This window comes from Felis catus, chromosome A1 (assembly GCF_018350175.1).
Source record: "Felis catus isolate Fca126 chromosome A1, F.catus_Fca126_mat1.0, whole genome shotgun sequence".
Lineage (NCBI taxonomy): Eukaryota > Metazoa > Chordata > Mammalia > Carnivora > Felidae > Felis > Felis catus.
This window is the reverse complement of record NC_058368.1, coordinates 25,501,710-25,526,146: the sequence shown is the minus strand read 5'-3', so window position 1 is coordinate 25,526,146 and position 24,437 is coordinate 25,501,710. Positions and strand designations below refer to the sequence as shown.

The 24,437-nt window shown below is 45.8% G+C and overlaps 2 protein-coding genes across 2 annotated transcripts; one reads left to right on the top strand and one right to left on the bottom strand.

Moving 5' to 3' along the window:
* On the bottom strand, positions 1 to 3,177 carry LOC123384153 (translation initiation factor IF-2-like). Its single transcript, XM_045053227.1, has 2 exons — positions 2,478 to 3,177; positions 1 to 976 (listed from the first exon to the last, which is right to left on the bottom strand). The coding sequence occupies exon 2, from the start codon at positions 700 to 702 to the stop codon at positions 1 to 3; it is 702 nt and encodes a 233-aa protein (XP_044909162.1). The 5' UTR covers positions 703 to 976; positions 2,478 to 3,177.
* Positions 93 to 23,515, top strand: SLC25A30 (solute carrier family 25 member 30). Its single transcript, XM_006927302.4, has 10 exons — positions 93 to 232; positions 7,003 to 7,124; positions 8,923 to 9,070; positions 12,642 to 12,736; positions 14,189 to 14,274; positions 16,398 to 16,493; positions 17,351 to 17,475; positions 18,150 to 18,288; positions 19,828 to 19,908; positions 20,846 to 23,515. Exons 2-10 carry the CDS (start codon positions 7,061 to 7,063, stop codon positions 20,885 to 20,887), a joined length of 876 nt encoding a protein of 291 aa, XP_006927364.1. The 5' UTR covers positions 93 to 232; positions 7,003 to 7,060; the 3' UTR covers positions 20,888 to 23,515.
* Positions 23,516 to 24,437: the final 922 nt, after the last annotated feature.

Below are 24,437 nucleotides of genomic sequence, written 5' to 3'. Positions count from 1 at the left end.
CTAGGTGCCTCCGCTGCCAGCCAGTCGCCCGCTGCCATGGGCGTGGCCGCGGCCGGAGCGGCCAATGGGAGCCGTGGCGGGGGGCGGGCCCACGAGGGCGGGGTGGGCGGGGCCGGACGCAAGCTGCTGTGCTGCCCTCGCTGCGCTGCAGCGTGTTCTCCCGCTTCGGTGCTGGCCGGGTCTGGTCGCAGCTGAGCGTGGGTAGGAGGACTTGCGGAGCCACCGGCGCCGGGTAAGTGCCTGACCACCGGGCCGCGGCCGCGATGGCCGCTCCGCGCCTGCTCCAGCTCGCTCCTCCGCCCGCCCAACTCTCTTTCGCCACGGTGTCCGCGACCAGCCGGCCCGGGACTCCTTGCCCCGCCGCGGGCGGTGCTGCCCCTCCGGTCGGCCTCGGCCGGGACTGGGACTGCGGTCGGACTGCGGTCCCTGAGAGCGCCGACGCGGCCGGGCGTGCTCGGGGGCTGCCGCTGCTCCCGGGTTTGCGTGCGGGGCCCGGCTGCCCGGGGCGCGAGGTTCCGGGGCTTGGCCCCGCTCTTCCGGCAGGGGCGCCGGCTCCCGGGCCTCATCGCTTGGGGGCGTGGGGTGACTCCTGCCCCAGCGTCTCAGATCCCAAGTGTGAGGCCCATGCGGGACCTCGGCGTGTGTGCCCTGGCCCCCGCGGTACGTTTCTCCTGTCTCTGCATCCCTCCCACTCGGGTTCATTCAGAGTGTGCAGCCCGGGCGCCAGCGAGCTTCCCACTCTGGGAGAGGGCACGCTCGCTGTACTCTGAATTGCTCCCGGACACGCCGGGTTGGCTCACCTTTGGAGGGACGGGGGTAGTTCATTAGCTTGGAAGGTTCATGTAGCGCTGCACTGTAGCGCCTTTCTAGGTGTAAGTAACTTGATGTAAAGCGTTTGCAGGGTTCAGCATTGTCGCTCCTGCGCAAGAATAGCAGAACAATGTCGGGACTGCCCTGCAGGGGTCGATTTGTCCTCCTGTTGTAGTGAAAAAAGTTGAAAGGAATGAATCTGGTCTTGGCTCTGCCGCTGCCAAGTTTTGTGTTTGTGGGCTCAGTTAATTCATGTGACATGAGGTATGACTTCTAAGATGCCTTTTCAATTTCACGTTGCATAGGTCTGTGATGAGCTTATTTTGCATACTGTACCTTTAAAGGCAGTTGGAAATAGGGAAAGTCCAATGAAAGGCAGACATATGGGGAATAAAGATTTAAGAGGGATCATTTTAGAGACCGTGATTGCAGTTTCAGACTGTAGACTGAAAAGGGAACACACGTAAATTTGAAAGAACTTACGCAGAATTAATTATATAACAGGAACTTGGAAAGCTTTCAAAAGTTCCAGCAGCAATTACCGTACCGTATTTTACCTCTCTTTGCACCTGTGCAAATGAGGTAAGGAGAAAATAAGTACTAAGAGAAAACAGAGGAGAGGGGATATGGTAACTTAGTACATATCTTAAGTGTAGGGAGAAGCCTTTAGAATCCTTTATTTGTATAGACATTTTTACTCAAGTAACACTTAAAAAAATAGATGGGAAGTTTGTATTTCCTTTGCAGAAAAATTACACGTTTATTCAGAACGTGCAGAATTTCCTACCCTCCCACCTCCTAATATATATATATACATATATATATATATATATTTTTTAAGGTTTATTTATTTTTGAGAGACAGAAACAGAGCATAAGCGGGGGAGGGGCAGAGAGGGAGCCGGAATAAGCGGGGGAGGGGCAGAGAGGGAGCCGGAGACACAGAATCCAAAGCAGGCTCCAGGCTCTGAGCTGTCCACACAGAGCCCGATGAGGGGCTCGAACTCGTGAGCTGTGAGATCATGACCTGAGCCGAAGTCCTACGCTTAACTGAGCCACCCAGGTGCCCCACCCCCAAATATTTTTTAACGGACTTTGGAAAAATAGTGTCTGGCTTTGTACAGATCACGTGTTCCTTCAGGGAGACCTTAGTTTGTGTACTTTGTAGCTGTGCGACTAGGGAAAGTCACTCTTCCTCTCTGAGGTGGTCTTTCTTCAGTTGTGCAATGTGGATAAGGATACCTACTTCATAGGCTTGTAAGGATGAAATAAAATCCTTTATGTGGAAAACGTACAGCAATGCCTGTCATATCAGATATTTGATAATGAAGGCTGTTGCTGTTAGTATTGTGTTTATAAGGCAGCAGAGAAGTGGTCACTGGGTTTGGTCTGGCCAGAGGGTATGGCCTAGAAGAGGAGTGCAGAGTGGGAAGTGATTCCCAAGCACCATTATCTGGCACTGGAGTTTTTGCAAAGTTGTGATTCCTTCCCTGGATCTCAGGCCAAGATGTTGCCCAGACACTAGACTGCTAAGGACACATCAGTCTGCCTGACTGTGCTGGCCTGTCAGTGTTGGGACTTGAGTAGAGTCGGGATTCCGCCCACCCCCCCGCCCAAAATTGTGCTAGGACAAAGAGAGCTCCAGAACAAAGAAATGATTTAGCTTACCAAAGATTGCAGCTTGGGATAGCTGACGCCCCATCTCAGCTGGCTGTGGCCAGCATGGCTTTGGGGACATAACGTCTTCCATTCCAGTCTTAGCTAGAACCTTTTTAGTTCGGGTGTTTGACTGACTACTGACACTCTCTGGTTGCTGTTTAAGCCAACATATTCTTTCTTTGACACAGTAAGCATTAACCTGGGAAGGTGGGCAGTAAGCTTAACTGATCCGGAATCTAGTCCTAGCGTTCAGAAAGGAAAAGAGAAGAGTCCAAAGGTAATTTTTACCCTCTTCTTGCTAACTTTTAAAAATTGGAATTGAATCGAAAGTACTTTCTTACAGTGTAACCGGGAGTACAGGAATGGATGCGCATTTGTGGAAGATCAGTTTATGGTGGTGGTTCACAGGAATAGGACCAAATGGGTGTGTGCTCCATCCACGTGATTCAAACCCAGGGGGAGGCAATTCCACAATGGTTTGGAGCTCTACTGGGGTACTTGCATATGAGTATAATCCAGAGCTCTTTTGGGTTTTGATTTAATTAAAAACACCGATGGAAGAAAAAGTAGCCAAAAGTAGCCATTAAAACTAAACCAGTAAAACAAACAAGGTGAGGCAGGAAAACGGAAAGTGACTCAGTGAGATGGCATGAGGTCATATGACAAAATAGTCTTTAAAAAAAATGTTGTGTTTGTCTTTAAGTTAGAGATCAGTTATAATTCCCTTTCGCATAAAGTTCTGCTAACATTTTGGAGGATGGCTTGTGTGCGTATGTGTGTCTGTATATATAAAGACACACACACATACGTGTGTAGGAAAAAAATCAGTACTAAATAAGATGAATAAAAAGAAGGATCACCTGTAACATCATCACTGAGCATTAACTATTTAAAATGGGAATTTAAGTAGTAAGTATTCCAAGGTGTGAATTGGCTGCCATGTATTTAACTGGCTGATTTTCAGTAACAACACAGATGCTCGCAATGTCCCCGAGATCTTCATTCAGTAGGTAGGGCCCTAGTGTATATACTTTTAGGAAACTCTGCAGTCAGGTTAGGAACTCCTAATAATGGCCGTATGTTCCACACAGATACTTAATGCATATATAGTGTCACGTCCAAGAAAGTAAAAGCCAGAGGGAGGGGGGACTGGTGATGCGATATTTTTGAACTAGATAAAGGTGGTGGTTGTACAACATCCTGAATGTATGAGGTGCCGCTGAATTGCTCACTAAAATGAGTATGTGAATTTCACCTCTGTAAAAAACTACCCACCCCCCCAAGTGTTTCAACACTGACTTCATATACCTTTTGTTGGGAAAATAAATTGCTACTGTTTATATTGATTATCTACCTTCTGAATATTATATCCTCTTAATACCTTTATCTTAAACACATTTTTGTTGCTTATAGGATGCACCTTATCAATAGTACCTTTTTGGTTTTTTGTTTTTTTAAATAATAACAATAAAGATATTGTACTTTATTTTTTTATATGAAATTTATTGTCAAATTGGTTTCCATGCAACACCCAGTGCTCATCCCAACAGGTGCCCTCTTCACCCACTCTCCCCCCCCCCCCCATCAACCCTCAGTTTGTTCTTAGTATTTAAGAGTCTCTTATGGTTTGCCTCCTTCCCTCTCTGTAACTTTCCTCCCCCCACCCTTTCCCTCCCCCCGGTCTTCTGTTGAGTTTCTCAGGATACACATATGAGTGAAAGCATATGGTATCTGTCTTTCTCTGCAGTAGTACCTTTTTGAAGCTGCCTAATAATATTTTCTCCTTAATTAAAACACCATCACTCCTTTATGATTGGATACAGCCTCAGGTGGTAGCAGAAAGAATGCTGTACTTGGAATCAGAACACTTGGGTTGGAGGGGCGCCTGGGTGGCGCAGTCGGTTAAGTGTCCGACTTCAGCCAGGTCACGATCTCGCGGTCCGTGAGTTCGAGCCCCGCATCAGGCTCTGGGCTGATGGCTCAGAGCCTGGAGCCTGTTTCTGATTCTGTGTCTCCCTCTCTCTCTGCCCCACCCCCGTTCATGCTCTGTCTCTCTCTGTCCCAAAAATAAATAAACGTTGAAAAAAAAATTAAAAAAAAAAAAAAAAAGAACACTTGGGTTGGAGCCCCATTTCTGCCCCATCAGCCATGTGGCCTTGGACAAGGCACCTTGCTGGGACTCCGTTTCCTAGTCTGTTTTCCTGTCCTCCTGTCCCAAACTTGTTGGGGGATCCGCTGAAATCATTTATATCAGACACTTTTCTAAAGTTACAGCATTTCCACACATCACTGTTATGTAGTTATTGCTTTGTTGTTGTTTTTTTAAGTTTAGTGTGAGAGAGTGAGACAGAATGTCGAGGGGCACAGAGAGAGACAGAGAGAGAGAGAGAGAGAATCCCAAGCAGGCTCTGCACTGTCAGCATGGAGGGCTGTGTGGTGTTCGAACTCAGGAACGGTGATATTAATGACCTGAGCTGAAATCAAGTCCGGCACTTAACCAACTGAGTCATCCAGGCGCCCCTATTGCTTTTTTTTTTTTTTTTTTTTTTTAACTTGAATTCAGGAGAATCCAAGAATGGATTAAGGAAGGTATTACTGGACAGTTAATGAATTACTGGATTTATTATTAATGTGTTCTGACAGTTTATTTAACCTACAGTATTAATTGTGAATTTAGTAAGACGAAGAATTAGTTACATTCAGATATTATCGGTTCTCGGCCTTTTGGCTAAGATCAAGTGCAGATATAACTAAATGTTTTTGAGGATAATAAGGGGCTGAGATGAGTGTTGGGGGGCACAGTTTGTTCTTGATCCTGAAACACATAAAGCAAATGATGATTTTCAGGTTCCATTCTTAGCCTTTTATCTTACTCACTTGTAGCCAGTCTGAATTCGGTTAATGTCCATAAATGAGAATAGCTATAGGTAGATCCATTTACAGTCTCCTTTGGGTTCCTTGTGTTTTTTTCTTAGTTTAAGCAAGCCCTCTGGCCTTGTTGTTAACTGACATTTTTGGCAATGGTGACTTTTCTTGAGAAATGTGGTCTTGAGAAACTCCTAAAACATGCAGATTACAAACACTGGGTGTATCTCTTACCAATAATGACTATAATAAATTAGGAATTTGATTTTATTTAAGAAATTTTTTTTTATGTTTGTTTTTGAGAGAGACAGAGAGCACGAGTGGGGAAGGGACAGAGAGAGACACACAGAATCTGAAGCAAGCTCCACACTCTGAGCTGTCAGCACAGAGCCCGATGGGGGGGCTCGAACTCATGAACTGTGAGATTATGACCTAAGCCGAAGTCAGACGCTTAACCCACTGAGCCACCCAGGCGCCCCCGAAATTTTATTTTAAACCCAGAATAATTATGGTTAATATTATATACACAAAAAGTGTGTTTATCTGCATGTTTCTCCTGTTAATGGACATGAAGCCAGATTTACCAACTGAAAGTGCCTAAAATTGCAGAATGTGTCATGAATGTGGGGGACCTGGCATGGCAGGCATGTGTGAGCACCTTCTAAGTGACAGGAAGAGGGAAGGCAGCATTTGTTGAGTGTCTTTTCTGTGCTAGTTTAAAAATACATATTTAAGGGGCGCCTGGGTGGCGCAGTCGGTTAAGCGTCCGACTTCAGCCAGGTCACGATCTCGCGGTCCGTGAGTTCGAGCCCCGCGTCAGGCTCTGGGCTGATGGCTCGGAGCCTGGAGCCTGTTTCTGATTCTGTGTCTCCCTCTCTCTCTGCCCCTCGCCCGTTCATGCTCTGTCTCTCTCTGTCCCAAAAATAAATCAACGTTGAAAAAAAAATTTTTTTTAAATACATATTTAATCCCCATAATAGGATTAAAAGCTTGGCATTTTATTTAGTTTAGCAAATAAAAGTATGGGCTCCAACCCCAATTGGTCGTGTTGGCTGCCTCGATGGTGATGATATTGATGGAGAAAAAAACCTAGAGATGAACGGGAGCTTCCTCAGGAAGGAAGCGGTGTGGCTCTGACCCCGGAGTCCGCCTTTTTCCTTCATACCGAGCTGCCTCCCAGCTATTAACACGATGCGGTTAAGAGAAGAACACCAACATTTACAGAGTGTGAACTAGAAGTATATTTTGGTCCTTTTCAGTAATTGTCACTTCACCTTAGGACACTGGGTTGCAGCATTTTTTCGGTGCACCCGAGGGACTCACTGAGACAGGGGCAAACAAATAACAAATATTTGTTGCGTGAACGTGAATAGATGTGAGATAAAATGGACAGCCCCGGACAGCCCAGAAAATAGCCTCCGTTGTGCTCAGTACATACCCCATCTCAGCTTCCCAGCCTGTTGCGTTACTTAAGGTCTGAACGGGATGAAATGCGGTTTAGTAGCGAGCTGGGCCTGGCTTTATGCAGGTGAGCCCCCCTCGGGAAGTGGGGTTGGGGGGGGCACGGAGGGCATTCGTCTGCGATGCTCTCCAAATGGAACACAAGCGTAAAGGGGAAACTGCTTGTGCGGGAAGTCACGACTTTGAAATGCCTCCCCTTTGTGTCCAGGAGGAGCCCTGTGGGAGGCTATGTTCCTCTAACCAAAGGAGAAGGGACCGTGGCGAGGATGTCGGCCCTCAACTGGAAGCCCTTCGTGTACGGAGGGCTGGCCTCCATCACGGCCGAATGTGGTAAGGTGCCCCTCCACCCCCTCCCCGCCCCCCACCTGGATGGCGTTGTCGGGGGGGGGGGGGTGTCGATCACGTGCGGCACGTGATGCCAATTAAAAGTTAAGGTCGCTCTCTGGTGTTTGATGTGATTGGAGGTGACACACAGAATGCGAGAATATGACACGTTAATCTCCGATTTCAAAACACCCTCCTTTTGGTATGTTTTTTTTCAGACAAACAGTCATTTTGGCTCCCAGCAGTTTAGGGGCCAAAGTTCGGTGTGGAGAAAGTGGAACCTGGTAATCAAACGAGTTTTATCAGTCATTCCGAGGGTCCCTCTGTCCCTGTTTTCCTTGTGCTTTTCGCCACTTGGCCACCGTTGGCACAGGAGGCCAAGGGGGCCAGATCTGACTGTCATTGTGCAGTCAGTCCGTAATTACGCACACGGTCCACGTTGTACTGGTGGCTTCCTCTTCCAGTGCAGTTCCACATCAGACCCCATTGATCGCTGTCTGTTCCCTGTCGGAATTGCTTCACCGGATACCGATTGTGCAGCTGCCGAATGCCAGGTGCTGGGCTGGACGCGTCATTTGCTTCCAGGGCCCGGGCGCTGCCGTCCTGGGACAGAGGCTGCCCCTGGGGAGCCGGTGAGGCCCGGGGCTGAGGGGTTAAGGCGCGTTAACCACCCACCCACTTGGTTCCCTGTGGGGTGGGCTCTCCGTTCCACGGCGAATCGAGTTTACCGACAGTGTTCAGAATTCAGGTAGACTACCTGTTGGGCGCCGTGTTTAACATCTGTACCTGCGTTCACGGGTTTACTTCTAGACTGCAGAACACAGAGTGAGAAACTCCCTTAGCAAATGAGCTTACCCCTCCTCTTTCATATTGGACCTGATTTTAGCCTTCACACATGCAAAAGATGGTAACATATTTTAAAATGGATTTCCTGTTGGTGTAAATCATTCCCTGTACCTTTTTTTTTTTTTTTTTTACAGCGATGCAGCCGCTCAAATCCTATGTAGAGTAAGATGGGAACCAAATAAAAATGTAAAGAAAGGAAAATACGTTTATGCACTTTTTGGTGTATTTTTAATCTTTTGGTTCCTAATTTAAAAAAAATGTTTATGTTGAGAGAGTGTGTGTGTGTGAGCCAGGGAGGGGGTCAGAGGTTGGGGCAGAGAGAGAGAGAGAGAGAGAGAGAGAGAGAGAGAGGGAGGGAGGGAGGGAGGGAGGGAGGGAGAGAGAGAGAGGGAGAGAGAGAGGGAGAGAATCCTAAGCAGGCCCCACACTGTCGTAGAGCCCAACGCAGATACGGGGCTCTATCTCACGAAGCGTGAGATCATGACCTGAGCCAAAATCAAGAGTTGGATGCTTGGGGTGCCTGGGTGGCTCCGTCGGTTAAGTGTCCGACTTCAGCTCAGGTCATGATCTCACTGCTTGTGAGTTCGAGCCCCGCGTCGGGCTCAGTGCTGACAGCTCAGAGCCTGGAACCTGCTTTGGATTCTGTATCTCCCTCTCTCTCTGCCCCTCTCCCTCGCTCATACTCTGTGTCTCTCTCTTTCTCAAGAATAAATAAAACATTAAAAAAAAAAATGAAAAAAAACCAAGAGTTGGATGCTTAACCAACTGAGCCACCTGGCACCCCTCTGATTTTTTTTTTAATAGAAAAAAGATTGCAAAGTATCTGCCATTTCTTAATTCTGTTTCTTAGTTTACATTACAGTCGAAATATTTTCTCAGGAATATATCACCATGTATTCTTTATTTGGTGGAATTTCTTTTTATCAAGTGAAATATTTCTTTTTTTAAAAACTTTAAGGTACTTTTCCAATTGATTTAACCAAGACACGGCTCCAGATTCAAGGCCAGACAAATGACGCAAACTTTAGAGAAATCCGGTATCGAGGAATGTTGCACGCCTTAGTGCGGATAGGCAGAGAAGAAGGGCTGAGAGCCCTGTATTCAGGGTAAGTAGACCTTTGTGCGTTTATATTGGACTATTGACCTGTTAAATGAATCAACTGAAATTAAAGACTTCATAGAGAAAAAGTAGACATTTGAAGTGTATTTGAAAAGAGCAAGTAGCTTGGTAGATTTTTCATTTTTCGTTTCAACCTTATTGTCTACATACCTTTTATGTAGCGAACGTTGTGTTGGAAGTATGTTTTTTTTATTGTATTCAAATACAGCTAATAACGCAAAATGTACATTTGTTGCCACAAAACATTCCATAATTCACCATGTCACTCTGAAAAAAAGCCCTTCCCCTTGGCTATTCTGAATTACCAAGGTTTTTGCTATAGTGAAAACGATAGAGTAGTCTCCCTGGGTAAGTGTTGTGAACCACTTTTCTGTAATTCAGCATTTAGTGAACGGTGTGCTGAAGGTGTGGGCTGGGAAAGCGAGTGAGACAGGTGCCTATGGGAGCCCGGGTCCCTGCAGGAAACAGAATTCACTTGGGTGGTTTCTATGAGGGGACTTCAAAAATTTTTTAATGTTTATTTTATTTTTGAGAGAGAGACACACACACAGAGTGCGAGCAGGGGAGGGGCAGAGAGAGAGGGAGACACAGAATCTGAGGCAGGCTCCAGGCGCTGAGCTGTTAGCCCAGAGCCTGACGTACGTGGGGCCCGAACTCACGAACTGTGAGATCGTGACCTGAACCGAAGTCAGCGCTTAACCGACTGAGCCACCCAGGCGCCCCTCTATGGGAAGACTTTAATGAAGGGGCTACTTACGGGTTAAGGGAACAGAGGAAGGATATCGAGGTACCCAGAAACTAGCAAAGTGAGAAATTGTTACCAACCCTAGGCCCAGAGGGACAAGGACGTTAACAGCCTGGTAGGGCTGGCGTCTGGAAGGAGCCAACAGTAGTTGTCGAGGGATGCTTTGGGAGTGGCCAGGGAGAGAATACCTCTTCCCCCTCCTCCCTCCCTCGCATCATCTACTGGTGGAATCCCCCCTGAAGTCAGCTGGCAGGGAGCCTGAGTGACATGACCCGTGGGCACCACCCTCTCAGGGCGCAGAGCATCACAGAGAAGGGTGAGGCTGGATCCGGGGGACAAATGGGGTCAGCAGCAACACACAGGCATGAAGGGGCTGTCGGTTAGTGGGGGGCTGTAGGTGTGTCAGCGGGATTGCAGTGGAGTCTGATAACGAGTACCAGAGCCTGGTAGAGGCCGGGCATCAAGCCCAGACTGTGGGGGCAGGGGAGGGGGTGGGCTTCAGGAAGGCTGCTTGACCCCAGGGGTGCTGGGTCTGAGCTTGAAGGGTCAAGAAGAGTGCGTTCGCCAGGCGAAGTTAGAAGGGAACTGTACTGGGGAGCCTGGGTGGCTCAGTTGGTTAAGCAGCTGACTCTTGATCTTAGCTCAGGTCTTGATCTCAGGGTTGTGAGTTCAAGCCCCACACTGGGGCTGTTAAGTAGCCGTGGAGCCTACTTACAAAACAAAAAGGAGGGGGGACTGTGTTTATACAAAGTCAGCAGTACGCACAAGAAAGCGTGGTACATTCTAGTAATGACATGCGAGTAATTCGGCGTAGGTATAGTGCTGGAGTTGTTGAGTAGCAAGAGCTGGAGTTGGAGCCGTAATACGGGGTCAGGACACGGATGGCCTCAGGACACGCTAAGCATCCTGATTTCCTCCGGCACACCTCCAGCACAGGTCCCAAATCGGTGCCTCACAGCCCTCCTACCTACCAGTCAAGGTTTTTGTTTCTCACTCGAGCCGATATTTTCAACTATGAGAAATTGCACATGGAAACCGGGGAGTCCATTTTCTTGAGAAAAGTCAACATCTGGGCACGTGTTCATTCACTTAGGATAACGGCAACAGGCGTCGAGGATGCCTTCTCTGGTTTACCGAAACCTCTGCCGCTCGCAGGACGTGCGAGGGTGCATGAGACCCAGCCCGCTGCACTCAGGGTGTCTGCCCGGTGCCCATAAGCGCTTGAGTTTGCTGTGCCTGTGGCAGGCAGAAGGTGCTGGGGGGTTTTCAGTAGGGGGACTGAGATGATAGGGTTTCGGTGGTAAAAAGAAGCCAGCCTGCCGTAGGGAGAAAGAATGAGAACTGACAACGCTGGAAAAAGGCTGTCACACAGGAAGCAGAGACAATGATTTTCTGAACAGAGGGATTGTCTTGGGGACAGAGAGAAAGAAGAGGGCTTGTTTAGGGCATAGGGTTGACCTGATACGTGACCTAATAGACGAGGGGGTGTGGAGGAAGCAGGGGACAAGGCTAATGTCTTGATTTCTGGTTTTCAGCCAAGGTGTTGATGGACGTTCCATTTTCTGGGTCAGGAAACAAAGAGGAGAGCGGATTGGTTGGGGTGGGAGGACACTTAGCTCTGTGTGGGACACTGGATCTGGGGGTGGGGGGGGGGACATGCGAATTGAGACATCTACGAGGCAGTTGGAAATGCATCGTTGGATCGATGCAGGAAGCAGGAATTTCGGAGTCATCAGTCTTGGACGGTGGTAGAAGCCATGGGAGTAGACGAGCTCACCCAGGGAGTGCGTGGAGCGGGGAGAGAAGAGAGAGCCTAGGACAGAGTTCCCCAGAACACCCCAGGAAACAGAGGTAGGGAGGCTGTAGAGAAAAGGGAAGAAACGGGAGAGGGGGATGTAACGGAGCTCAGGGAGGAGACCGCAGCACGGAGGACAAAGGGCGGACGGCAGCAAGTACCGCGGAGAGGTTATGTAAGATACTAAGTGAAACACATCATTTGATGCAGTGACAGCGGATGTCAGTTGGTCACCTTGGTGAGGGGAGTTTTGATGGCGAGGGGAGAGGGACGAGGAGGATCAGCCGGGGCAGATAACTGCCCCAGGGTGGTTCTGGGCTCAGGATGGCCAAGAGAGGGAGAGGAAGTAACTGGGGCAGGGCCTCCGAGGAGGTGGGAATTGAGCTCTAGAGCCGCCACTGAAGAGTGATAGATGCTCGCCGAGGGCAGATTTCTCGAGGCGCTTTGTCCCGAGAAAGGACAGCCCTTTCATTTGAATAGAACTCCGTGTTCACTTACATTTTCATTAAGGATAACTACAGGGGGCTGAACTTTCACTTAGTGAACTATTAATTTGCACACATTTTACCGAACCCCAGTATATTTTTGTTAGATTTTGAATTTCGAGAAATCGGCTTGAGTGTAGTTTGATTGTGGAAGGCCACTATCTGTGTGTGTGTGTGTGTGTGTGTGTGTGTGTGTCTTCTAGAGGATTTAAAGTGCTTTTTAGAATTTCTTTTCTTTTCTTTTCTTTTCTTTTCTTTTCTTTTCTTTTCTTTTCTTTTCTTTTCTTTTCTTTTCTTTTCGAGAGGGCACACGTGAGTGAGAGGCAGAGAGAGAGAGAGAGAGAGAGAGAGAGAGTGGCGGGGAGGGAGAGCAACAGGGCTCACCCAAAGTGGGGTTTTGAGCTCATCAGATGGGGGACTCGAACTCATGAAGTGAGATCATGCCGTATGCCGAAGTCAGGAGCTTAACAACTGAGCCACCCAGGTGCCTGGTTTTTAGAATTTCTTGGGCTCTTGTCCATTGGTTTGACAGGATTGCCCCTGCGATGTTACGCCAGGCTTCCTATGGCACCATCAAGATAGGCACTTACCAGAGCTTGAAGCGACTGCTTGTTGAGCACCCAGAAGGTGAGTGAAGAATCTTTTCTCTCCTTGTGGACAGGAGGTGGGTTGGTTGTGTGACTTTGTTGGTCAAGATCAGATTTTCTTGAGCCTAATTGTGACTTTACTGCTGAAGAGAACTCTGGGTATAAAGTCTGAGTGAACCGCGCTTAAGGTAAGTCAGTTCTCTTTTTTTCTTAATGTTTGTTTATTTTTGACAGAGGGAGAGCGCAAGTGTGTGCACACATGCACACACGCCAGCAGGGGAAGGGGAAGAGAGAGGGAGACACAGAATCTGAAGCAGGTTCCAGGCTCTGAGCTGTCAGCGCAGAGCCTGATGCGGGGCTTGAACTCACGAACCGTGAGATCAGGACCTGAACCAAAGTCGAACGCTTAGCCGACCGAGCCACCCAGGTACCCCAAAGCAAGTCAGTTCTTGGCTGAATTAAGGGGAACAGCAGTTAAAAGGAGCAATCTCTACAAATATTTTAGTTATCCTCATCTCCAGAACTCCTAGACTAGAGGACATGTTGTTATAGTTCTAGCCCACTTAAAATTTTCTAAAATCAGGATTTTTTTCAGGAAAGCAGTGAATACCTTTCGTAGTATTAAGAACTGAATTCTTGAGCGCCAGCCGACTGTTGCGTGAGAGTGGTCAGCAGGGGCTGAGATGCTTTAGCACTTTAGTACACTTCAAATTAAATATATATGGTGTGCTTTAAAACTTTATCTTCATGGTTATCTCATAGGAGTGTATCTTTTTTTTAAGTTTACTTTTATGTTATTTTATTTAAAGATTTTTAATGCTTATTTATATTTGAGAGAGAGAGACAGACAGACAGAGTGCAAGTGGTGGAGGGGCAGAGAGAGAGGGAGACAGAATCCGAAAGAGGCTCCAGGCTCCGAGCTGTCCGCACAGAGCCCGACGCGGGGCTCGAACTCACGAGCCGTGAGATCATGACCTGAGCCGAAGTCGGGTGCCTAATCGACTGAGCCACCCAGGTGCCCCGGAGTGTATCTTTTTTGTTCTCTTATGAGATATACTTCATCTTAGTACAGTGATACGCATTTACACATAAAAGTGAATTGGCAGATGGCTGCTCACTTTGCACGATACTTCACGTCCCTTTTTAGATGTCAAGTAAGTTTGGGGCGCCTGGCTGGCTCAGTCGGAAGAGTGTGCGACTCTTGATCTCTGGGTCATGAGCTCGAGCCCCATACTGGGTGTAGAGATCACTTAAATAAATAAGTAAATATTTTTCAAAAACAAAAACAAATCGAGAGCAAATAGATGTCAAGTGATTTTGCTAGGCAAAGTCCTGATAAGCCAGCAGAATTCCTAACATTTTAAAAATGGCTTGATTCATAAAGCAGAAATTTAATTATTCCCTTAAGATATACAAGAGGTATGCCAATGAGTTTGCACCTATGTTTGAGTTACTGATAATGAAAAGTTGAATAATATGTGCTTGTTTATAGATGAAACTCTACTGATAAATGTGGTGTGTGGAATTCTCTCTGGAGTCATATCCTCAACCATCGCTAATCCAACGGATGTTTTGAAAGTAAGCAGTGCTATCCATATCTGATAGGCACACTCGCCCCACATTTTCTTACTGGGAACAACATTCAGATAATGCAAGTCCGCGAATGTAACAGTTTTGTAAACAAATGTTTGCAGTTTGAGTGCCATGAAGGCCCTCCCATGAGGGAGGATCTCCCACTGATAAGGACATCAAAAGTAGAGCTCGTTGTGGAGACAAGGTCTTTGGTGACTAAGCAGAAAAAAAATGTAGGCTCGGATACATGTGAATTTCATTTTTCATTGAAAATCTTCCCTGGTTTTGTTGGTCCATTAAAAAATCGAGAGGCTGCAAGTTCTGTACAGGTCTACTCATTAATGACCTATATCTGAACGTGTGATGTTATCTGCTAACTTGATTTCAGGATACAGTGATGGAAATATTTCCTTACTACAGTTAGACATAAGTGTGGTAAGGTGGATGATCTTACTGATAATAACAGGGAAACTGCCTCCTTCAATCCTTTCTGGAGTAAGGCAAGGGAATAAGCTAATTAAACATTTTTTTAAATGTTTATTTTTGAGAGAGAGAGAGAGAGAGAGAGAATGAGTGGGGGAGGGGCAGGGAGAGAAGGAGACACAGAATCCGAAGCAGGCTCCAGGCTCTGAGCTGTCAGCACAGAGTCCGATGTGGGCCTCGAACTCAACGAACTTCGAGATCATGACCTGAGCCGAAGTCAGACGCTTAACCGACTGAGCCACCGAGGTGCCCCAAGGGAATAAACTAATTAAACAAAATAGAAATTAGGCAGGAGTTGCTTTTTCATTCCTGTTAAGATGTTTGTCTCTGTCCCTTCCTCTCCTTTTTGTTCCTATTAGTTAACCGGCATCCACTATGCCTCTACCTTCTGCCAATTGGCGTACTCCGTGCTTAGAGTCCAAAAATGGGTACGATAAGGACCCTGCCCTCAGAGCCTTCAGTCTACTAGGGGATTCTGACAGATGTCAGAACCTTATGTAGCAGCGTGCTGAGGGCATTACACTTATGCACGGTCAGGGTGCAGCATGTGTGAAGGTGCTTTTGCTTTGATTTTACCCTTTGTTGGGGAAAAGCGGAGAAAAATATCCATACTCCCTTTAATATCTTAAACATATGCTGGGCTTAGGGATAGGCCATTCCTGTGTTTTGCGTGGCAGTAACAGCTTTTCTTTAGAAGTCGGAGGTAATGTTTTTTGCTCCCTCGATAAAAATAAGGTACCGATTTTTAGTGAGAAATCCCTTTTAATTTTAAAAAAATACAGAGAGCTGGGGTGCCTGCGTGGCTCAGTCAGTTGAGCGTCCGACTTGGGCTCAGGTCATGATCTCATAGTCTGAGAGTTCGAGCCCTGCGTCAGGCTCTGTGCTGATGGCTCGGAGCCTGGAGCCTGCTTCGGGTTCTGTGTCTCCCTCTCTCTCTGCCCCTCCCCTGCTCATATTCTCTCTCTCTCTCTCTCTCTCTCTCTCTCTCTCTCTCTCTCTCTCTCTCTGTCAAAAATAAGTAAACATTAAAAAAATACAGAGAGCTACATCAAACATTATTTTTACGTTGGCATCTCAGTCATGTGAATTCCGCAGCCGTTCTCGAGTGTGTTTGTACATTCAAGTGTAACGGAGTGTGACGGACATCATGTGGTTATCCCGTGCTCAGCTCGCCTGCATACCTTTTGGTTCAGCTGGTTGGAAATAGTAGTGGCTTGAAGTAACTAATTTAAGAAATCTGTTTGTCCATGCTTCATGCTGCGAAATATGCTAGATGCTCCTATTAATTATGTGAAATCTTAGTATTACCATCACCTTCTCTTTCCTACTTATTAACCTGTAAGGACATAATGTCATTTCCTTTCCTTTTCAAAAGGCTTTTTAAAAAAAAAAATCAGGTTTTTTGGACACTTAATGAGCTCTGGATTCTACTGGATGCATTTTGTTGATTCCAAAGTGCCTAAGAACCAAACCTTAAAAATGTTTCGTCTGCAAAGGGCATTTAAAGCTAGCATGACGGCAGTGTTTATGCTATGATTCTTTTCTGTTAATGGTCATTAAACAACAGATCGAATGATATTCGGAAGTCTACATTGGGGAGAAATGTGCTATTTCCTTCTCATGTTAATCTTGAAAATAATCTCTAGATACGGATGCAAGCCCAGAGCAGCACCATTCAAGGGGGAATGATAGGCAACTTCATTAACATTTACCAGCAGGAGGGAGCGAGAGGATTGTGGAAGGTAAGCCTGCAAAACAGAGCCAGCTGCCTTAGTTCTTCCCTTTTTCCCTTTGAATTTATTCTTTCTGTTCCTATCATTTTATTTAATCTGAAAGGCGAAATGGAGTAAGGGAAGACAAGTGACGTCTGCCCTTGAAGTTACTTTCTTCCTTAATTTCCTTATCTGGAAAGTGGAAATATAAGGAATATGTCATATTTTAAAATACCTTTTGAGTAATTTATGTATAATTATGAAGAAGATCGAGCACTTTGTTGTTTACTTTTTCTTTAAAAGATTCTCATAGAGGAGGGTTTTCTAGGTTATAGTTAAATGCTGGGTTATTTTTGTTTTAGGTTCATTTACTTATTATTTTGGGAGGGGGAAGGGAGGGAGAATCCCAAGCAGGCTCTGTGTTTTCAGCTCAGAGCCCCATGTGGGGCTTGATTCCACAAACCGTGAGATCACGACCTGAGCCAAACTCAAGAGTCTGACGCTTAACCGACCGAGCCACCCGGGCGCCCCTGCATTTTTTGATGTGTATGTCTTCCTGGTCCCTAAGTGAAGACCGTTACTAGGCAAGCGCTGGTATGGAGTGCCATTTCCTGGTATTCTCTTGACCTGTCAGTTCACAGAATAGACCGTAAGGGTCATCTAGGACAGTCTTCTCAGTATGTACTAGGAAACCGGAGCCTCTGTGAGGTGATTGGTCCTGGCCAGCGTCTGGCCAAGGTCGTACGGTTAGCGCCAGAATAGGAACTGGACGTGAGCTTCTGACTCCTTTACCCTCTGGTCTTTTCTCCTCTGTCACTCTTCATTTTTTGGCAAGGCCTACTCCGGGAAGAGCTCTCTGAGTCTTGATTATTCGTCTTCTTACCCAGGGCGTGTCCCTTACCGCGCAGAGGGCTGCCATCGTCGTTGGTGTGGAGCTCCCGGTCTATGACCTCGCCAAGAAGCACCTGATTTTCTCGGGCCTGATGGGAGACACTGTGTATACCCACCTCCTGTATGTTTATAGATTTCAAAAAAAATAATATTTTAGGTATGCAGGAGGTCAGGGTGGCAATTTGCTACAAATCTATAGAAATTTTAAAGAAGGTATATTATAAAGGTATTATATTCTCATATTTGGGAAATTATAGTTCCGGAGTGAACCAGGAAAAAGTGAAAGTCCTCCTTGTCTGTTTACATGGGTAACCATTGTCAACAGCTTGTTTTTTAGTCACATGCAAATCTGTCTACAAAAGTATTGTGTACTTTATTACACGAGCAATATCATGATTAGCATTCTCTAACTTGGCTTGGTATTTCTATTATTTTCAGTTTTTAGCTTTCTGAGGTATAACGGACAAAATTGTAAGCTATTCAAAGCGTACATAATGATTTGATACACCTGCACAATGTGAAAAGCTCTGCCCCAGAGTTCATTAACACATGACATTCCTTCATGTGTCTGTGATTGACCTTCCAGAACCTCACACTTAGTTGAGGCTGGAATTTATAATCAGTGCTATATTTAAGAAGTTTGTGCCGTGCTTTAGAGATGGGCGTCTTCCCGGAAACGTACCGTCTTGTCACATGTCACGTTAACGTAGTCTGGGAGGATGCTGTTTCTTGCCTCTAGTGGTGGTGGCGGCTCGGCGGTCAACTTTTGCTTTTCCGTTGGCATCTTTTTCATAGCTCAAGCTTCACCTGTGGTCTGGCCGGGGCCCTGGCCTCAAACCCTGTGGATGTTGTGAGAACACGTATGATGAATCAGAGAGTCCTTCGAGACGGCAGGTGCTCGGGCTACAAGGGTACCCTGGACTGCTTGTTCCAGGTGAGAGGGCGCGGTCACCTGTGCGGCGCTGGGGGGTCCTGTCACAGCTCATTAGCCTCCATGTTACCCCCTGAAGAGTTTCTTAGCATGGTCAAAACCACCACGGTTTAGAGCAAAACCCTTGTCCCTTGTAATTTGTATGACTTTGGTTGATGTACAGACTCTATACCTCAGTTTCCTCGTTAGTGAGGAGGGACGGTAATTGCACCTGTGTCACAGGGTTGGTGTAAAAACGAGAGAATGCTTACCAAAGAGCACAGTGCCTGGATTCACGTAGTAAAACCTTGTTAGCATAATTCATAATGATGAAAGACACTGATGTTGAAATAAGCAAGCTTATTTTACTTAATCTTCAACATTCTAGTGGTTTGTTTTTAATCATTGAAACTGCCCCCCAGACGCGTGTGAATATCTGTGTGTGGGTGTGTGCATATATATATATATATATATATATATATATATACACACATATATATACATATAGATCTATATGTATATATATATAGATCTATATGTATATATATGTATATGTATATATAGATACATGTATATGTATATATACATATAGATACATATAGATACATATATATACATATATATGCACACACATATATGTATATATATATGCACACACACACATATATGTATGTATATATTTTAACCTGAGAAGTAACTAAACTTTGAGGGTTATTATAACTACCATGAGTGATGCTCTGTGAAACCCTGAGATGGTACCTAGTTTGGGTCACACGGGGGCTAACTTTTATACATACAAAATCTAGACGAATATTTAGAAATGAAAAGTTCATTTTCTTTATACCTCTGCTCTGCTGTACAGGCTGAGAAGAGAGCCATGCTTTCTGGTATCTGTGTGTCTCCTTCCAAAATGTGTCTCCCTCCCCGTGAGTCAGACTGGAATGAATATCCTTCATTCAGACATGTCTCGAAAGAACATGTCACTCTGACAATAATTCTCGGTTTAAACAGTGGGGCTTACTGTTCCTGAGAGGGGGGAGGTTCGCAGCTGTCTGTCTCCCTGACCAGACTGCCGGCCGCCCGGAGTTCGGGGCCGCTTGGCCGTTCCTGTTCTCTGGCGTGATGCTGGCCCGTCCTAGACTTCAAGTCTGCCTTCCCGACGCAGAGATACTTGTTTGTATTCACCTAATGACGTGAAATAGTGGTGCTCTGAATGACATCTTTACCACCATTGCTTCACTTTTTTGTTTCCGACCTACCTGTGAGCCCGAGTGGCAAGGAGGCGAGAAGTTCTAATTGGAATTAAATCCCACTTCTTATTCATTCCGCTGCCATTTGTCGGCTTGGGCGTGGGCTGGTTGGACGTCTTCTCCCGTGAAGAGGCCTTTAAAGAAGAAAAAGGGGCAGAGGGCACTGAGTTTTTAAGCAGTCTTTTCGAACAGGATTTTATTTTTAAGAAAAGTTGATCATTCAGTCTGCCTACTGAGTATTTGACACATTTGACATGATTGGAAAGTTAGATGTTAACTTTTGTCTCCCCCTCCTCCCCTTCCCTTATAACAGACATGGAAGAATGAAGGGTTTTTTGCTCTGTATAAAGGGTTTTGGCCGAATTGGTTGAGACTTGGTCCTTGGAATATCATTGTATCCTTTTCTGTCGCAGTACGTCTGGAAAAAAAGGTGCAGCGAAAGGAATATTGTTTGTATAAACTGTCATGTTATTAATGATAATTTAGAAGTGGGTTCGTATTCTTTTGAGCTCCTCCGATTCTAAGAACTAACTATTCGCTTTCTGTCTTAGAAGGTATAAAGTCTCTGTGCTGGGCCAAGTGAATCTTGGTATAGTGATAGTGTTATTGAAAGGTAATGGTATCAATACAAACTTCTATTCAGACTGTTTTAGAAGCTGGGAATATTTACGATTACAGAGAGAGAGAGAGACGAGGATTTTATATCCTTAGCCACCGTTGGGAAGGATGCGGTCTGGCAGCGCTGTTGTAGAATGCTTATTTTAGAGAGCGCCTGAGGTTAAACAGGAATTAGCTCCTGAATTATTGGGCTGATAAGCAGTGTTTCCTGTATGCCAAAGTGGGAGGCAGGAAAGAAGTAGCCGTTCATTAGACACGAAAAGGCAGAATTACATAGAAGGGAATGTGGTTTTCACCATCTGTTTCTCTTTATCTGCACCTCCCTGCTGAAGGCCTGCCTAGTGGTGACCCTCGAGAGGGCGTCCCAGGGCTCGCTGTCTTTCACTTTCACATAGAATTTTACCGTTTGGGCAAGTCTGCGCACAGCAGTCACCAAAGCTGGTGAGCGCGGACGTGATCTTCCAAGAGGCTCTTGGAGCAGACGCTAGGGCACTGATGTTATCTAAGCTGTGATTGTTCTGTTCCAGGCTGGCCTTGGGAAGGCTAATGGGAAGACCTTTGGGGGCGGATAAGGATCGAGTCCCGGGTGTTTAATCATGTGCATGGCCTGTGGTCTGCCCGGACATACTTGTTAGATGTGCTGTGAGTCTGTTTTTATGTGTCAGTGTTGTTCAGATGGCATTTTCGTTGTCAGCCTCAACCAATAACTGCAGTTTTTTGTGACCTATGAGCAGTTGAAGAAATTGGATTTGTGACAAGTCCAGGCTGCACGAGACAGCGCTCTGAAAACGCCTGCTTGCGAAACAATCAAGCTTCCTGTGTTTCACGCTGCTTCTCACTGCTTGGCTCGTCACAGATTCTGAAGCGTGCGTGAGCAACAGCCGAAGACGGGGTTAGTGCACATTGCTGTGTGTTGGCAATGGATGCTCGGCATCAAATGTTCAATGCCACAAACTGGCATGCAAACACTGGTCCTTACCATGGAAGTGCCCTTGGACATCAAAGGCGGCATGCAAAGTGCGCGTTTCTTGCTAAAGAAAACTTGCAAGAAGATCAGAAACTGTGAATTGTTTTCTCCAGGGGACGGTAGCACCTGTTGCCCTCCAGCGAACAGCTGAGAATAGCAGAGTGCTCTAGGGAAGCTCGCAGGAACCACGGAATGGAGCCTCCAAGAGGGTATTACTGTTCCTGAACTTCTGGGGACGTTTGCTTCTTGTCGGCTGAAGACATTTCACGCGTGGAGACCTGGCCCTTTCAACTCCAGGTGTAAACAGTGCAGGAAATAGATCTCTGGAATATTGCACTGCTTTATAATTTCCTATTTTGGCAGGATCTTTCACTTACAATAAGTGATTTTAAGCCTTTGAAGGCTTGACCTTTGTGAGGAATTGTTACAAAGTATTAATATCTAAACCCATGATGGTGTGATACCTTGGCTTTGAGACTGGCAAGGTTGCTGCTGACGGGAGGGGTTTTTAGCCGCTTGGGTTTGGTCTCAGGTAATGTTGGTAATTTGCTCTGAGTTTTAGCCCAGTTTTATTATTTCTAGTCTGTAAAATGGAGACATGACATCTACTGATGTCGAGGCTCAAATGAAGAAAAGAGTAGTGGCTATCACTTGACTTGAGGGTCAGCGTGTTTACATCAGTCACGCTGTCATCTGGCTCGAATCCCAGCACCCACAGTTGGGTGCAAAGAAGAGAGTCGTTCTCACTGGAACCCCCAACAAAGCCTGTTGTTAAGAGTCCTTGCGAAAAGAAAGAGCACAGTGTAAGTTACAGTTTTGTTACGTTTTCCCTAGCAAGATGTTGCGAGTGAATTGAAGAATTGATTTTTCCGGATTTCCCAGATTTTCCTTCAGTTCAGGTGATGTCTGTTCAGATACTTCCTGTCTTGGGCTTCCTGATTGGTTTGGATGGAAAACACTTGCTTGGCATTTTAAAAAAACGCTTTCTTTAGTGCCGCACCTGTTTTCTGGTTTCTGGAAGAGGTCCATAGTGTCTTCCTTTCTTTTTCTAAAGACAACAAAAATCATTCTCCCTTCTCTTTCTCTCCTTCATCTTGTTCCTTTGAAAATAAAAAGTGACTCCGAGAGCCCTAAGACCTTTATATACTTCTCGCGGGCTGCCCCAGGGCAGGGAACATATTTACTCGGGTACCTTCAGTTCTAGCCTTTGAGAACACTAAATACACACTAACTGGGGCTCCCGGGCAGACCCTCCTGCGGGGGCTTGTGCTCAGCAGGTGCCTGGTGTGTCCGGCCACCTCCCTTGAAGCAGAAAAGAAGGAACCCCGGTTTTTCTTATGGACTGGGCAGTTTTCCTGCCAGTCCCTTCCACTTTGCCTTCTTTATTAATGTTTACTTGGAGAAACATTTTGTGAGGCAGAATTGCAGTTCCAAACCAGAGACAAAGTCGTTAAAAAGAGAGAGGAAGAGGCGGTGGCGTGGCATGTAGGGGCTAACGGGTTAAAGAGGTAGCTGAAAGTCCGGCTCCCCTGGCCCAATCTGGATGGGACTCTGCAGAGCTGAGCTCACTCGGCTCCCACTCCTGGTACTGAACCGTATCTTTAGACGGAGATTTTCTTCCCTCTTACCAAGACATTCCATTGATGTGGTAAGGGCTTTCTCTGGAAAGGCTTTCACTTTTGAGTTCTGTGAGTTTAAAGGATTACTTTTTAAGAGTCACTTTTTTTTTTTTAACGAAGAAAACATATATTTTTAAGTGTACATATAATTTCTAAAACAGTAGAAGCAAATCCTTTTGAAGACCGGAAAGAGTCAACGTCCTGCAACATTCATTATGTCAATTTATTCAAATTATGCATATGTTCATACCAGGATGAGAAGAAACTCAAACCTCACCATAACACCTGAGCACGTTTTTGAGACAAAAATAGAGTATTTCTCCAGTGTAGCTTTATTAAACACATTATACAGAACAGGATCTTAACCTGTTTTGGTTTTTCTGTTTCTTGAAAGAGTTCACGCAGTTGCCACGCTCTTAACCAAGAAAGAACTTAGGGACTTGGAGACTCGGTTCCCTTATTTTCAGGGGTGTGGCTACAAGTCCCCCCACCTCCTTGGATATTGCTTAAATGTGGCAAAAGGATTTTTAGCTTTTATAACTAAAATGAAGATAACGGATTTTTTTTGTTTGCTTGTGGATTTGTGTAATCATTGATGCTAAATGTTGCTGATCTGTGATCTAAAAATGGCCCCTGTTCATATTTATTCATGAGCTAGAAATAGTATGTATTATATAAAAACTATACATTTTCATAAGCCTTTATATTTCAGGCTCTTTATTTAAACATTGTTGGAATATGTGGCATAAACCTTGTTTCATTATTTAATAAACTGGACTAATACGTAATAATCCAAATGATTTGTGGTTTTTTTTTTTTTTTGGTAAATAGAAACCTTTAAACAAAGATAAGCTCCAAAGAGTCTCGAAGGTTGGAGTAGAAATGGCACGTGTGAAAGTGGCTGCAGACATTTCTCCTCGAGGAGAAGTTGTTGGGGTTCTTTTTTTTTTTCTTTCCTCCTTTTCTTTTCTTTTCTTTTCTTTTCTTTTCTTTTCTTTTCTTTTCTTTTCTTTTCTTTTCTTTTCTTTTCTTTTCCTCTTTCTTTCCCTTTCTCTTTTTTTCCCTTTCTTTCTTCTTCATTCATTCATTCATTCATTCATTCATTCATCCTTGACAAAGAGCACAAGCAGCAGAGGGACGGAGAGCAAGGGAGAGAGAGACTCACTCCCAAGCAGGCTCCCTGCTCAGTGAGGAGCCTGACACGGGGCTCGGTCTCACGATCTGTAGATCCCAACCTCAGCGGATATCAAGAGTCGGACGCTTAACCCCCTGAGCCACCCAGAATCATCTTAATTGCCTGGACGCCTGTGTGACCCCCCACTCTTTGAAAACCTCTGTAATCCATCAGAGGCTGGTGACTCTGATTTGTGGACTGGCTTGGGAACGTAGCCTGGTGACGGAGAACACCCGGGTGATGACATCACCTATGCCCTGCACTTTCAGGGTCCGTCAGTCCCTCCTGTGTTTGGTGTTGGCTGGAGATAGGAGCTGGGATGTTTGGTTAACTGTGGACCAGGCAGAGTCACCTCTGATTGGCATAGAAGAACCAGTGGATGAAATGCAAACCTAGTTCATTAATTTTTTCACTTAAGAATATTTTCGGGGTGGGGGGTGCCTGGGTGGCTCAGTCAGTTGAATATCCGACTCTTGATTTCCGCTCAGGTCATGATCTCATGGTTCGTGGGATTGAGTTCCACATCAGGCTCCGTGCTAACAGCG

Excerpts from the sequence above, each read along its gene's own strand:
- LOC123384153 (XM_045053227.1), bottom strand. The coding sequence starts at position 702 with ATGAACCCGAGTGGGAGGGATGCAGAGACAGGAGAAACGTACCGCGGG.
- SLC25A30 (XM_006927302.4), top strand. The coding sequence starts at position 7,061 with ATGTCGGCCCTCAACTGGAAGCCCTTCGTGTACGGAGGGCTGGCCTCC. Across the intron at positions 14,275-16,397 it reads ATCCAACGGATGTTTTGAAA|ATACGGATGCAAGCCCAGAG; the intron begins GTAAGCAGTGCT and ends AATAATCTCTAG. Across the intron at positions 18,289-19,827 it reads CCCTGGACTGCTTGTTCCAG|ACATGGAAGAATGAAGGGTT; the intron begins GTGAGAGGGCGC and ends CCCTTATAACAG.